Source organism: Lolium rigidum, chromosome 3 (genome assembly GCF_022539505.1).
Source record: "Lolium rigidum isolate FL_2022 chromosome 3, APGP_CSIRO_Lrig_0.1, whole genome shotgun sequence".
In the NCBI taxonomy this organism is placed as follows: domain Eukaryota; kingdom Viridiplantae; phylum Streptophyta; class Magnoliopsida; order Poales; family Poaceae; genus Lolium; species Lolium rigidum.
Genome location: NC_061510.1, coordinates 61623841 through 61637485, shown reverse-complemented (window position 1 = coordinate 61637485; position 13645 = coordinate 61623841). Strand labels below are relative to the sequence as shown.

Sequence of the window (13645 nt, the reverse complement as noted above, 5' to 3'; positions counted from 1 at the left end):
ATGAGATTAAAATCTCCTAGTAACATCCATAAATCATGATCATCTCTATTAAGTGATAGCAACCAGTTACAGAAAATTGCTCTCCCTTCAGTATTTGTAGGTCCATAAATATTGGTAATCACCCATTTCTCATTGCTCATACTGAATGTCAGCTCAACAGTGATTTCAAAGTTATGATAATGTAACAGTTGACCAGAGAACCGAGAACCATTCCATATGATGATAAGTCCACCAGAGTTTCCAATAGATGGAGCAAAAGCAAATTGATTAAATCTCCTAGGACAGAAATTCCTGAGATAAGCTTGGTCAAAGAACTCTCTTTTGTTTCTTGAAGGCAAATAATATTACAGTCACTCTCATCAATTTTTCTATAAATATCATCCCATCTGGTTTGTGAATTAATTCCTCTCACATTCCAATCCAAAATACACCATGATCTAAATCTATTCATTAAGAAAGTTAATGTTTATGGTTGATCTCACTGTGAATGCACAAGCGCAGATCCAATTAAATGTGGTATTCTTCAGATAGATGTCATGGGTGAAAATTATGCATGGGATAGTGGGAGACCATAAATAGATCATGTGACATATAAATTCCTCATGTGCTCGTGTGTACTTGTCAAGATATTGCATAACATAACAGAAGAATAACCAAATATAATATCTGAGATGATGAGAACTAAAAACACACGACATTCTGCTAAGTCTGGTGAACAAATAGAGAGAGATCCTATCATACGAGCTAGGGATAACTAGGCAAAGATTAACAGGCTTGCCTACAACCTTACTACTGAAACAATTACACATTATCATTTGATCCATCAAGGAGCACTTCATCTGACACCGCATCACGCGGCATCGGCACGAACCAGTACCAATGGCTTGAACTGTCTCTAGAGGAAGATGAGGTGGCGGTGGGGCATCTGCATCATGTGCCACAGCTTCAAAATGAGGAGCCAGGTTGGTGATAAGGAAATCTGCTGGCTGCTCTTGTGTGCCTTCAGATACTGGAATGTATCCAGCTGCATCAGCACTAGCCCGATCCTTGTACCCACCAAGATTTTTTGCAATTCTCACACTTCTACGGACAGGTCCAACATCAACTGGTTCCTTCTTCTTTCTCTTATTTTTCCGAACAAGCTTAACCGATTCTTCATCGAGCGTGGGAATGGTTTCGGTCGAGCCTCCACGGTGTTGCTATTCTCCATGGCATCAAATTGCAGAATAAACTTCTTCACCACTCCCTCATTTTACGTTATCTCTACCATCTTGCAGCTGGCACCCGTGATGACGAGTACCACCCAGGCAAGAAATAAGCTCATTCGCATTGTCAGTGACAGCAGCAAGCAAGTTCTGGAGGGTAGTAACAGGGTCAACTGGATCAGCAGTGGCGATATGCACCTGATCTTCATGCAGTGGTGGTGTAGCTGGGTGGTTATGCATAGGCATCTCCTCAACTATAATAGGCTGATTTTCATTACCACCAGGTGCATGCATGTCACCAGGTTGCTGCTGGTGCTCTGCTTGATTAGCTCCTTGTGCACCAAGTCCTCCATGTCCTCCTTGACCTCCATGTCCTCCATGGCCGTGGCCTCCTGCCCAGATGTCATCAAAACCCATAGGCATGGGGTGGGGGATGAGATCACCGGGGGGATAGGATCTTCATCTCGCTCCTTGAGCACCAAGTAGCTTACGCGTCGGAATTGTGACAGGGCAGGTCCAAGAGTCTCCATTGCCCATATCATTGTTATTCCGCATGATAACAATGCTTGAGAGGGAGGGTATCAATGTTGTATGGGCGAATCTTAACCAGAATTCTTCCCTTGTTGGATGAATCTTTGTTCCAAACCACAAATCTACCAAACGGTGCCATGATGCGCATGATAGTTTCAATATCCCAGCATTCAAGGGGGAAATCCAAAAGCATCAGCCAGCATTCGTGACTGAAAACGAGCATTGCGGTGATTGATACCTCTATTCGCGGCGGGGAAGCGGAGCACCGTCTCACCAATGAAGTGGGGGCTGTAATCAATCGCAGCGTCACGTTCTGCCGCACCTGTGAAACTGAATGAGAGCGGCACCCTGACCGCAGCGAGAAGTACTTTTCACACTCCATCCCTTGCCTTCCGGGAAGTGCTCGATCAATGCAATCGAGGCGGCGAACTCATACGCGAGGGCCTCGGGAGCAAGGGTGGCGATCGCCCGGTCGTCACGGATCGGAGGCAAATCACCTCCAACCACCACATAGCTTCTCTTAGTACGTAGGGGACCAGCGGGGAGGGGCTCCACACCAGGTGGCAGGTGAGGGTAGGGATCAGATGGGTAGTTGGCCATGGGTGAGGTAGGAGAGGTTGATGGACAGATCTCGTAGGAAGGGTTAGGGTTTTCCAGTCGTTCTGGGCTCTTAGAATAAATAACCGAGGGTTTTGCTTTGATACGATAAACCTGTTTTGATTTTCTGTTTGCATAAGATAGACATTGTTTGGCGATATGACCGTAGAAATAACAAATTCTGCATCTGATCTGATTAGAACAATCACGTGAAACATGTCCAGGTGCTAAGCATCTACTGCATTCAGATAAGATGGTTATGGAATTGCTTACGTGATTCTCTGGATCCTTGTTCGTCGTGATCGCATGCAATGAATCCTGGCGAAGTGGGCTTAGAATTGTTGGCCCAATATCATCTGTGCATGGCCGCTTGAAATTTGAATCAGAAACAGTCCCTCCAATATCAACATGAGCCTTCGGATCTATAGGAAACTGATTTTTCGATGAGTTAACCACCGAAACAAAACTTCGTGAAGGATTGACCATAATAGCATTAGCACCAGTGAGAGGATTAGCAGGATCCATCTGATCTCTTCGGAAAATATGTGATCTAGGGGAAGACCTTCTAGATCTGACCATAGACCATTCTGCATCCGTTTCTTTGTGCCAATTTGAAAACTCAGATTCCCAATTCGGGCCTCCAGATCCCCAGAGATGGAAATAGCATTTAAATTCCTTTTCAACATAAGATTTTCTTCTTTGAATAAGAAAGCCCACAGCTTTGGAGCAGACTGAGAAACGAAAAACTCTTCCGGAGAGGTGAACAATATCAAACGAATCAAAAGCTCCTCCCAAACATGCAGAAAGTGCCAAACCGACGTTGATTTCATTCAAACGAAAAGAAGATCTCCCAAACGAGACAACCAGGAAGAAACGTGACGTGGAAGAGATGGGGTTAACCGGGGTGGAAAAAGATCACGAACCTTTGCCCTAAGGGAATGCCCCGGTGAGAAATCCAAGGAGTGGGCAATGGAGTTGGGATCACCGAAAGGATCATAGGGCGCCATCATCAGATCTGGATCGAGGACCCCCTAGGTGGATCGCCATGATCGCCATTGGAATCGCCCTGGGAGAGAGGTTGGAGGAGCCATGGTTATAGAGTTAAACGTTTTACACACGTCACATGACAAGTCCATTTCTTATGAAACAACTTTGTGAGCGCGTAGCACGTGAAGATGTACGTGCGAATTTGTCGTTTCAATTTTTTTTAAATCTAAAATATGTGTAAGATGGAATTCAAAATAGAGGGAGCATATGCTCCCATGTTCCAAAACACTACTCCCATAAAACGGAAGATGTATTTTCATTAACACATGAGAGATGCATCAGGGAAAAATTGACTCCAGCTCCGCCCATATGTGGCATTACTTGCAGGCTTCTTGAGACGAGACAACAAAGCTTATCATGTTACTAGCAAGATAAAAAAAAAAGCTGTTTGGGATAATTAACTAGACATCTTTGTGCCAGACAAGTAATGGAGGAATCGTAAATTTAAAACAAAAACAAATATGTTGTATGGTAAGATATTGTTTGCATAAGTGGAAATGTCGAAATAAGTACCTCCATAGGTGCTGCACTATAGGAAACGTCCTTGAACCCCTGAGTTCAGATCAGGCATGCAATTAAGATCTGGTGATCAGAAACAAATGAGGGAAAGGGAAAAGAACATAGTGTTCATCTGCTCACTAGTTTTCTGAAGACCTTAAGTGATACAGTATTGAGTCACTAATTTTGGCTATCTAAGTGTGAATTGTATTTTTCAACTGAAATCGATAAGGTAACTCATTCCACGGCTGTAGCATGGAGCAAAGAAACCATGAGTGATATAACCAAACACCACCAGTCTATTACAATATCATTTTAAAACAATCTTTTAAACAGGAATGGTGTTTTAGAATATGGGAGTATATGCTTCCTCTATTTTGAAATGCATCTTACACATATTTTAAAACTTCAAAAAAATTAAAACAAAAATTTTGCACATACATTTTCAGGTGCTACACGCTTACAAAGTCGTTTCATGAAAAATCAACTTACCACGTGACGTGTGTAAAAAGACAAAATCCAGTGCTAAAATTAATGATTTTCACAAGATAAAATTTCTCTTTTTTACATAGACCAGAAAAACTATTGATTTTTCGTGAAACTTGATGAACAAACGTATATTATGAAGATGTACATGTAGATTATTTTTTCAAAAAAATTCAATACTTAGAAATAAGTTTTTTGGTAGAGGGAGCATATGCACCTAGGAGCCGAATGGAATTTCTGCTTTTAAACTATGTATTGTAGAAACATATCAAATAATAATAGTAGAGTAAAAACAACTGTCTTGTGTGTTGTCTTGTTCCTTAACAATTTAATTACTTCCCCGGTTCATATTAATTGACTCAATTTTGTCTAGATATAGATGTATCTAGTCAACAAACGTGTCTAGATATATCCGTATCTATATAGAGTTGTGTCAATTAATTTGGATTGGAGGAGTACCTTATAACATTGAGATAATGTCAAGAGCTTTGAGAATCATGAGCCTTATGACAATACATAGGTAAAATAGTAGCATATTAATAAACTTTTCAACAGCTGCAGCTGGAGAAGAAATGTCACACTACTGGCAATTCCAAGGATGTTACTATGCAAAGATGCCCTGGAAGGCGGAACACTAGTGCCGTGTTAATTTCAGGCAGAGGGAATGCTTTCTCTGATACTTTTGATATGGTATCCTACTCTGTTCTGGTTGCGTGCATATAGCAGCTGAAAAGTGTTACCTGGTCATGCGTATTGACACAGGGGGCGAGATGTTAATAAGAAGATTGCGTCGGTATATAAGCGCAGACATGGCAAGTCGACTTCTCTCCGACTTCAGCGTAGCAACAACAAGACAATGCAGTAGAAAGTTCGCCACTGTGTCTAATACAAGTAGAGAAGAGATTAATGGGAAGAAAAATACATTGCGATGTTAGAGGCAACTGATATCGAGGCGTCTCACTGCTGTGAGGCTCTCCAGTCTAGCCATGTTTTGTTGATTATGAGGTGACGAACAACAAGCCACCATGGAGAATGCATCAATATTAAGACACTTACAAGGCTCATTCCACGAGTTCATTTTTTCTTCTTATTTACACTACGTGCTTAGGAGAAAATAGTAGATGAAAGACATGAATGGGCCATGCATTTTTCATTTAGGTCGAGAGGTATAGTTTTATCTGTGGCAGTCCTGTTCGCGCAAACGTGAGGCCCTGTGTACGAGTTTGTTGACCAGTAAAAGAGGCCCTAAAATACCATTGAATTTCTGTTTGTTAAGCGACACTGAAATCATCTTTATTGTTCTTTGTTCCAATATACGAGGAAATCGGGACATCATGCCCTGTTCTGATAAACGCCCCCGCTTATTCAAGAGTTGAACCAATACAACTTTCAAAACAACCTGAAGAATTTTGGTGTGCTAGTGAAATGTTATACAATATATACATGTAGCGGAAACGAAAAAATTATAGAAGGTGTTTGGTTCATAAATAGGTAACGTGTCCGTAAATATAATTTGATCAAACTGCACTTGACAAAAAAAAACTGCACGTGACAAAAAATTCCATCTTCAAAGCAACCATCGACGCAATCCAAGTGGAAAATAACTTGCGGGGCTCCACTGTGGCACTTTTTGTCCACAACTGTTGTGATGCACCCTTACCTCATCATCATTGAGAACGAGAGAGATTCGAGGCAAGCACTACACACGGAGCGATCGTCTAGTATTGGTTATAGTTATACATCAGATGTGAAAGACTTGAAAACGCAAGAAAACAATTTTCTTGTTAGGATCTGTGTATATCTCCATGCAATGGATCATGCACGCATCGTCCTCATGATTCTCTATGTGACACGCGTCCTAGTGCGTGGCCTAAAACAACCGAAACAGTTTAGTGAATTGCAAGAACAAACACCGGTACATGAGTTAGCCAATGTGCTAGTTCAAGCAAAGATATTGGAGTAAAACTGATGTTGTAGTGTCTTCTAGAGAAGCTGCCATCTCAACTAGTCATGACTTGCTACAATCTTTTTTCCTTGAAAAGGGGAATCATCTCGAAGTGTCCGGAGTTGCATTGACTAGTGGGCCTACATTTTACAAGGAGGACCTCAACAGAATGCAAAATTACTACCAAGCCCTTGATTTTTATAGAAAGGACCCAAAGAAAAATTTGAAAACTTGGCCAAATCCCTTCCCATTGATGAACACTATGCGCTCGACATTGCAACCGCCAACACCGACTCCAAGGACGAAATTAGTTGACGATGGCGTGGCAAAGAGCGTTGTGATGGAGTAGCTAAGGGGACTAGTGAATGCTCGCCGGCCAGGAGGATGAGGAAGCTGCAACACCGCATCACAGACTGGTCTCTTGGACCATGGATGACCACGATGCATCATCACTGCGGTTGATGAACTTTGCAAACAAGTCGATTAAAGCAGAGATGTTGTTGTGTCCCCCTCCCCCTCCTCCATCACCTTGATGGTTGAAGAAGAGAGTACAAATCTCAGTTCTCCATGAACATGCACATCACCATGCCCCATATCTAGATATGGAGGGAAACCCTTGAGCTTATTGGGTAGAGCAGTAGCCACAAATCCTCCAACTTCTCTGGTCTCTGACCACCAGAACAACTCAAGCAGCAGCAGGAGGCTAACGCCCCCGTCGCTGTCGGGAGCACCCGTGATGAGGCTCAACATGACGCCAAACTCCACGAGGGAAACCCTAAATCTATTCCTACCACTACTCTTTACAACTCGCACTGCTTCTTCGTCCACGCCAGATAACAATGTCATCAGAGAGGAGATGGGAGCGAGCAAGGAGATCTTTGACTCCAAAGGGAGAGGTAGTGGAGAGGAGGTGCGTGAGGGTTTGAGAGAGACGTCGCTGGCGAGGTGGTTGGAGAATGCAAACTTTCCGTTGCCTTTGCTGAATTAAATGCCAAGTTTGCTTGGTTTATTTTAAGCAACCATTCATTTGTTTCCTCACAAGGCTACTCTCTCTGGACAGATTTTCGTGTTCTAGCACAGTTTTGGTCACCATTAATACGAAAACCAATTTTGATTTTACTTTTACGCTTAGCATGTCGTACAGATGAAAACATCATGAGGTATAATTTTGCTTCTGTATCCCCCTCTCCAACTTTTGGCCCCCTCGATCGGCTGGTATCTCTTCGTGGGCTAACTTACCCCTTAAGCTTTATTGATTGTCGTAGGGAAGAAGGACAACAGAGCACATCTTCGTGGGTTATCGTCGGCAACTTGAAACAAACAAAAAATCTCATGAGCTCCTCATGTCATCATGTTTTCCGTATGGAATAGAAAGCACGCATGCACTACACGCTTACACTCAACTAATCGATGCTTATGCAGCTCCTCTATGACAGTATGTTCAAATTACACATACCACTGAATGAATCAGAGTATGTCACCTAACCACCAAAACCAGTCTAAACTAGCCGGTTCTTGCATCCACTCGTGGCACCGTACGTCGCACACACCTGCTCCCGCATATGTATGTATGTATGGCACTTGGCACCAGTATCGCACTCTCCCTGCAGTGTATCAGTTTCCCTTCCGCCGCCCTGGCCGTGTCCTCTTCGTCTTCGGCTGGAGGCACCGCAGCCACGGGCGCCTCATTACACGATTTTGAGTTCAACCCACGGTCAACGGAGTAGTTTGCAACATATGTTAACATTGAATGCGCTACTTTTCATAGAAGGCGTATTCCAAATTTACTAAGCATGACACAAATGTTCTATCAAGGCGAACTAACCAGGGCTTTGAATTATGTGCAGTGGTGGTTTCACGTAGATGGCGTGCTCTTGCTGTCTTGGTTGCGTGCATAACAACTTGATGAATAAACCTGTTAGCTGCTCATGCGTATTGACAAGGCGAAGGTGCGATAAATGTGCAGATCCGTCTTAAGAAAGTGTGGATGTGCATAAGTAGGGCAATGCAAGTCTACTTGCTTTGCTTATCCCTACTAGCCATCTTAGCATAGGAAGAACAAGAAGAGTCCATGCATAGCTAGCAGCACAACTTAGCTACTCCGTCCCCCGCACACAAAAAAGAAGGTTACCCACTGCGCTAATGCAGGTTTAGAAGAAATAGGTGTGAACAAAGTTGAGTGTGATGTTGGAGGAAACTGATAGCACCATGTGCTAGAATTGTAAAGGCGTGTGGCATTGCCCCAAGTCCTCATTTCAAGATTTTGGAATGGCGAGCAAGAAACCAACACGGACAATGCAAACAAGCTTACCATGTGCAACTCTTTTATCTATAAAATAACGGAACATTTGCAGGACTACTTCACGCATGCTTTGGCTGTATCACCGTTTCTTGCAGCACCATTTGGTTCATGACAAATTACTTAGGTGTTAGGGCATAGGGTATGCTCTCGTTGTTATGTTGTTATAGTATGAATAAACATGCATAATTTTTGTAGGTCAGGACTTTGTCAAGCTATATACTCCGTACATACATTAGGACATTATAAAAGATGTATTTTCAGCAAACACAATGAGAGATGCCCACCAGGCATTGTGTAACAGACTACATCAGGTCTCTACTACAAAAGCGAGCCAACTCATAAGAAACACAACCTTATTACTAATCTGAACAACGGACACATCAGTGAAACATGACATCATCCACTCACATCTTTTAAAACAACGTGAAGTGTCAATCCATCCTGCATATCAGATGTGAGTGCTCAAGCAGTCTGTATATGATGGGCATATAAAGATCGACCATTAAGTATCTGACTTTGAAGGCAAATCAAGCATTAACAAAGAGTCCCGTTTCATTATCGTCACTTAAGCGGGCTAAAGTTCCCAAACTGTTCCACGTGCCTCATGGAAATGTGTTCTGAACTTGCAACGTCTGCCTCAAAACATCAGGCTTCACCCTCAACTCAGCCACCCAAAACAGGGTGCTTCCTGTTATTGCTATATCTATACACAATCATCGAAAGCAGTTGTTGGCAGATTGAAGACTGTATTAATAATCAGCTTAGCATGCCCATACTACTCAATTAGCTTCTGCCAGTAGACGAAGACCTACCAATGATGCATGTCTACTGCAATACACAGCTTGATGGTACACATGATCAGATGTCACCAGCTTCCTATGGTCAGAGGAGAGGCCAATGGAAGTTCAGCTGCAGGCGTCTCCAGTGTAACCTGATAGATAGATAATGAGCTTGACCAAGGAAAGATAAGCAGTATTGACTGCTGCTCTCGCACTGTAAAAACCCTACCACTGTTGCAGTGCCTGTACACCCCTAGGTTCGCAAATTGTTGAAACTCGAGAGCACATCAATGTCACTTAATCACTTTATATGTTGGTTTATCATATTACTACCAAGGCATAAAACTGCCTGGAATAACTAAGTGAGCATCTTTCCACCAAAGAAGCCATGGAGATATTTTATAGATTTTATATACAAAAAATAGCATGCTCAGATTTTCTTTCCAAAAGTTAAAAGTGCCACATATGCGTACCTCCTTGAAAACAGCACTGTATGAAGCATCCTTGAAGCCCTGAGTTCACACCGCAGACAAACAATTATGATCCAGCAATCAGGTAAACATATGAGGAAAAGGGAAAGAACCAGGCCATCATCTACCCACCAATTTTCTAAAGAGCTTTAGTGATGCAGTATTTGAGTCACTAATTTTTGCTCTGAAAGTGTGAATTCTGTATTTCTCTACTGCAAATGCCATCATCATTAAGATTACTTCTTGACCAAGACCCTTTCCACGGCTGTAACATGAAGCAACAGAACCATGAGGAAAGTAACCAAACACCATGAGTATATTAACATCTCACTGCAATATGGATAAATAATAGCAAAGGTAAAGAAATTCTTTTAATGTGGCATCTGTTTTGTTGCTTAACCATTTAATTACGAGTACATAACAATAAGATCATGTCAAATCTTTCAGAATACTGAGTGTTTTTGTGCTTGGGAAATGCATAGGTTAAAGTTTATCAAGTTGATATTCTCTCCGCGCTGCAGTAAAACTAAGCAAACAAAGAGAAAGCATAACTCTGGCAGATCATAATGTAGTAGAATATTAATGAAAAATTCCATGTGTGCTGTTGGTTAAGCAGTATCACACTGCTGACAATTCAAAGAAAAATAAGTCAAGTAACTGTAATTGTCACCAGTTCAAGCTACAACAAGTGTTCAGGACAACATAAATCCAATGTGAGGTCCAAACTGCACTATCAAATCCTAATGGCTATTAGCACATAAAACTGTATGAATGTATATTCTCATGGAACAAAAAGAATAAAATGTAGACCAGGTATCTAAGATTATTAGAATGGGAGCCTAAACTAAAACTAACATACACAATAAGTACCTCTTTTGCTCGGCTATCATAATCTCTATTTCTGCAAGTTGCGTATCGTCAGGATCATTCATATAAATGTTTACATCACCAACCATAGCTGTAATAGATTAGGCAGAGTATTAGTGCTAGCAATGACTGGCAAGCTGTTGAACATCAAGTCAAAGTAAATTTTAAGAATTCGCAAAAAAAGGTAAATTCCACAAGTCACAGCTAGTAGAACAAAAAAGTTTTCAGTAGAAGACTACTGCATTGATTGGAAGACGTGATCTTACATAAAGTTTCTACATTCATAAAGATCGAGTAACAAACTACAGGCTTACAGAATAAGCAGTAAAATCCCTGAAATGCAACATCTCATCTGAATTAAGTGAATCCAAATACGACCCTGCTGTCAAAATACCCATTATATTTTCACCTCTGCGATTTGGTAGTTCCTGCGTGAAATCAAAATAAATTTCCCTAGCCTTTCTATTTTGAGAAAATCATTTTCGTGATGGGCCAAACATTTCACCGCGTTTGACCATAGAGAAGAACAAATGTACATAAGTGACATGGTTTTGTTACAGTATTCTGAAGATCCGAGTTCCAGCAATTACATACTAGAAACGACCCACATCTGCCTCCAGAAAAATAAGCAAAACAGCATACAGAATCAAACCAGGTTCATGTTCTTTTGGCTCCCAATTCACCATCATAGACAGAGCTAAGCAGGCTAAAACATTACAAAACAACCTGCCGGAAGAGAGTTGCAAACCTTCAGTGTGCGGGTTCCCAACTACGAACTCTCCCTGGATCAACTCCTTACCCAGGACTATGAAAGTATGTTCTGCAAACAAACAAAGGTCACTGAATCAATCACAGCGTGCCCCCAAACCACCAAATCGGGGCAAACTGCGAGCATGAGATGAAGCAGCGAGCGGGGAAGGAATCGAACTGAGAGGGTCGAGGGTCCAGGAGCGGTGGACTTCGAACTCCTGGTCGAGGGAGAGGGGCTCCGACGCGGTGGCCTCCAGCAGCGCCGGGTCCTGCATCCACTCGTGGTACCGCGGCACGTGCTCCCGCAGGTACGGCACCAGCACCGCGCGCTCCCCCACCGCGTACCAGCTTCCCTTCCGCCTCTTCCCGTCGCCTCCGTCCACGGCCGCCGCCGCCGCCGCCTCGGGCGCCTCCATTTACAGGATTTCGACCTTCGACCCACGAGTCCACGGAACAGTGGCCAAACAGGGAAAGACGTCAACTGCTTCGGCTGGACGGCTCAAAATGGCCAGGTGCTACTCCGTATCGAAGGCGTATTTTTTTGGTTTACGTAAGCATGGCACAAATGTGCTAGGGGATGCAAATCAGCAAAACCTTCGATTCTCTGCAGTGGTGGTTTCATGGCTTCATGTTGATGGTGCTCTGGCTGTTTCAGTTGCGTGCATAAAGACTTGATGACTAAACCTGTTAGTTGTTCATGCGTATTTTCCCGCAAAAAGAAAAGGTGTTCATGCGTATTGACATGGCCGGGGAAGATGAAAGAAATGGGTAGATTTTCGTTTCAAGAACATATGGATGGGTATAAGTAGCGAAATAACAAGTCCAATTGTTATTAGCCAACTTACTATCTTAGCATAGGAAGAAGTAGAATAAGAAGGGCCCATGCGTAGCTTAGCAGCAACAAAGTTAGACAGAGCGGTAATGCGTATTCAGAAGAAATGGATGTGAAGAAAGTACAATGTGATGTTGGAGGAAACTGATAGTGTCGTGTGTCGAAAGGAAAAAACTGTAATGAATAGTCTCTGCTCTCAGTTTGTTCATTGTGGAATGGTGAGGAAGAAACCAACGCGGACAATGCAAACTAGCTTACCATCTGGGCACCTACCATGATTGAAAAAGATAGAGCATGTACACCGCTCCTTCACACATGCTTGGTCTGGATCGGATATCATCACTCATTCATGCATACATCACTTGGATCTTGATGTACTGCTATGAGGTACTGTGTACTTTCTGCTATTATATTATTGTGCATGGTTCCAACTGTATACTCTCCATATGCCAAGACTTGGTATTTATATGTGCCACAATGTTGCAAAAGTTTGTACTATTTTTCAATAACCAAATGAAAAATCCCCGTGTTCTGTAGAAAACTGAACTAAATCAACCTACTTTGCAGCTTATACGCCACTCTCTTTGAATGATTCTGGGTGTGCTAGGAATAGGATGCGTATGCATAAATCAAGAGCTCTATACTAGTCAGGGTTTAGGTGCAAGCTACAATCACAACATCAAATTCAGATATTAATTATATTAACTTTTAAATAGGTGGCTAAAGCTGTACCTCATTTTTAATAATTAAGAAGAGGTCCAGACCAGTAGGCTCCATCCAAGGTAAAGAATTGCAAACGGCCTTTCTTTCGTTTGAAAGCTTCCACGAGACTAATATGATGGGTGAAGCAACAGATTTTTGCTAGAAACCACCCAACCAGGTCTATTATGTCCACCATGTACTGATGGAATTAAAATTTGACTGCTGAGACCCTGTCCAACTAATCCCCAACTAGCGTTGCACCAGACCCTATGCGAGCCCCGGGTCAGCACCAGATCGTCCACTTCTTTCGGGAGACTGGATAGCCAAATGCGTCAAAATATTTGGTTCCTCTTAATTATATAGATAGCTTCATATGTACGGAGTACAAGACAAGAACATATAGTAGCCAAAAAAAAAACTCTAATGGTGTATGGACAAGAAATCAACAACTCTAAGGACAAATCGACAATGGTGTAACGCGAATGTTTTTTTTAGGGATGCCGCATAAGAAGTTATTGAGTTGGGGGAGAGATATAAACAAGAAAGAGAAATTCCATTTTTTTTAAACATAAGGCCCTTGGCCCAGCTTTATATATAACTAGATTTTGATGCGCGCCTTGGCGCGCGGACCCGG

General features: G+C 42.3%; 1 protein-coding gene across 2 annotated transcripts; it reads right to left on the bottom strand.

Moving 5' to 3' along the window:
- Window positions 1-8995: 8995 nt before the first annotated feature.
- On the bottom strand, window positions 8996-11893 carry LOC124696391 (N-acetyltransferase 9-like protein). 2 transcript variants are annotated; one of them, XR_007000682.1, is made up of 7 exons: window positions 11656-11893; window positions 11476-11547; window positions 10731-10818; window positions 9993-10125; window positions 9864-9902; window positions 9424-9542; window positions 8996-9314 (listed from the first exon to the last, which is right to left on the bottom strand). XR_007000682.1 is itself a non-coding variant. In XM_047229128.1 (6 exons), exons 1-6 carry the CDS (start codon window positions 11891-11893, stop codon window positions 9477-9479), a joined length of 636 nt encoding a protein of 211 aa, XP_047085084.1. In that variant the 3' UTR covers window positions 8996-9476. The 2 variants fall into 2 exon arrangements, 1 of the variants encoding a protein (XP_047085084.1); XM_047229128.1 differs by having other exon boundaries at window positions 8996-9542.
- Window positions 11894-13645: the final 1752 nt, after the last annotated feature.

What these genes read in the sequence shown, in the direction of transcription:
- LOC124696391 (XM_047229128.1), bottom strand. Translation starts at nt 11,893, where the DNA reads ATGGAGGCGCCCGAGGCGGCGGCGGCGGCGGCCGTGGACGGAGGCGAC. An exon ending in CTGGACCCTCGACCCTCTCA is followed by an intron (nt 11,548 to 11,655) that starts GTTCGATTCCTT and finishes GTTTGTTTGCAG; the next exon opens with AACATACTTTCATAGTCCTG. An exon ending in ATGATAGCCGAGCAAAAGAG is followed by an intron (nt 10,126 to 10,730) that starts GTACTTATTGTG and finishes TTCATGTTACAG; the next exon opens with CCGTGGAAAGGGTCTTGGTC.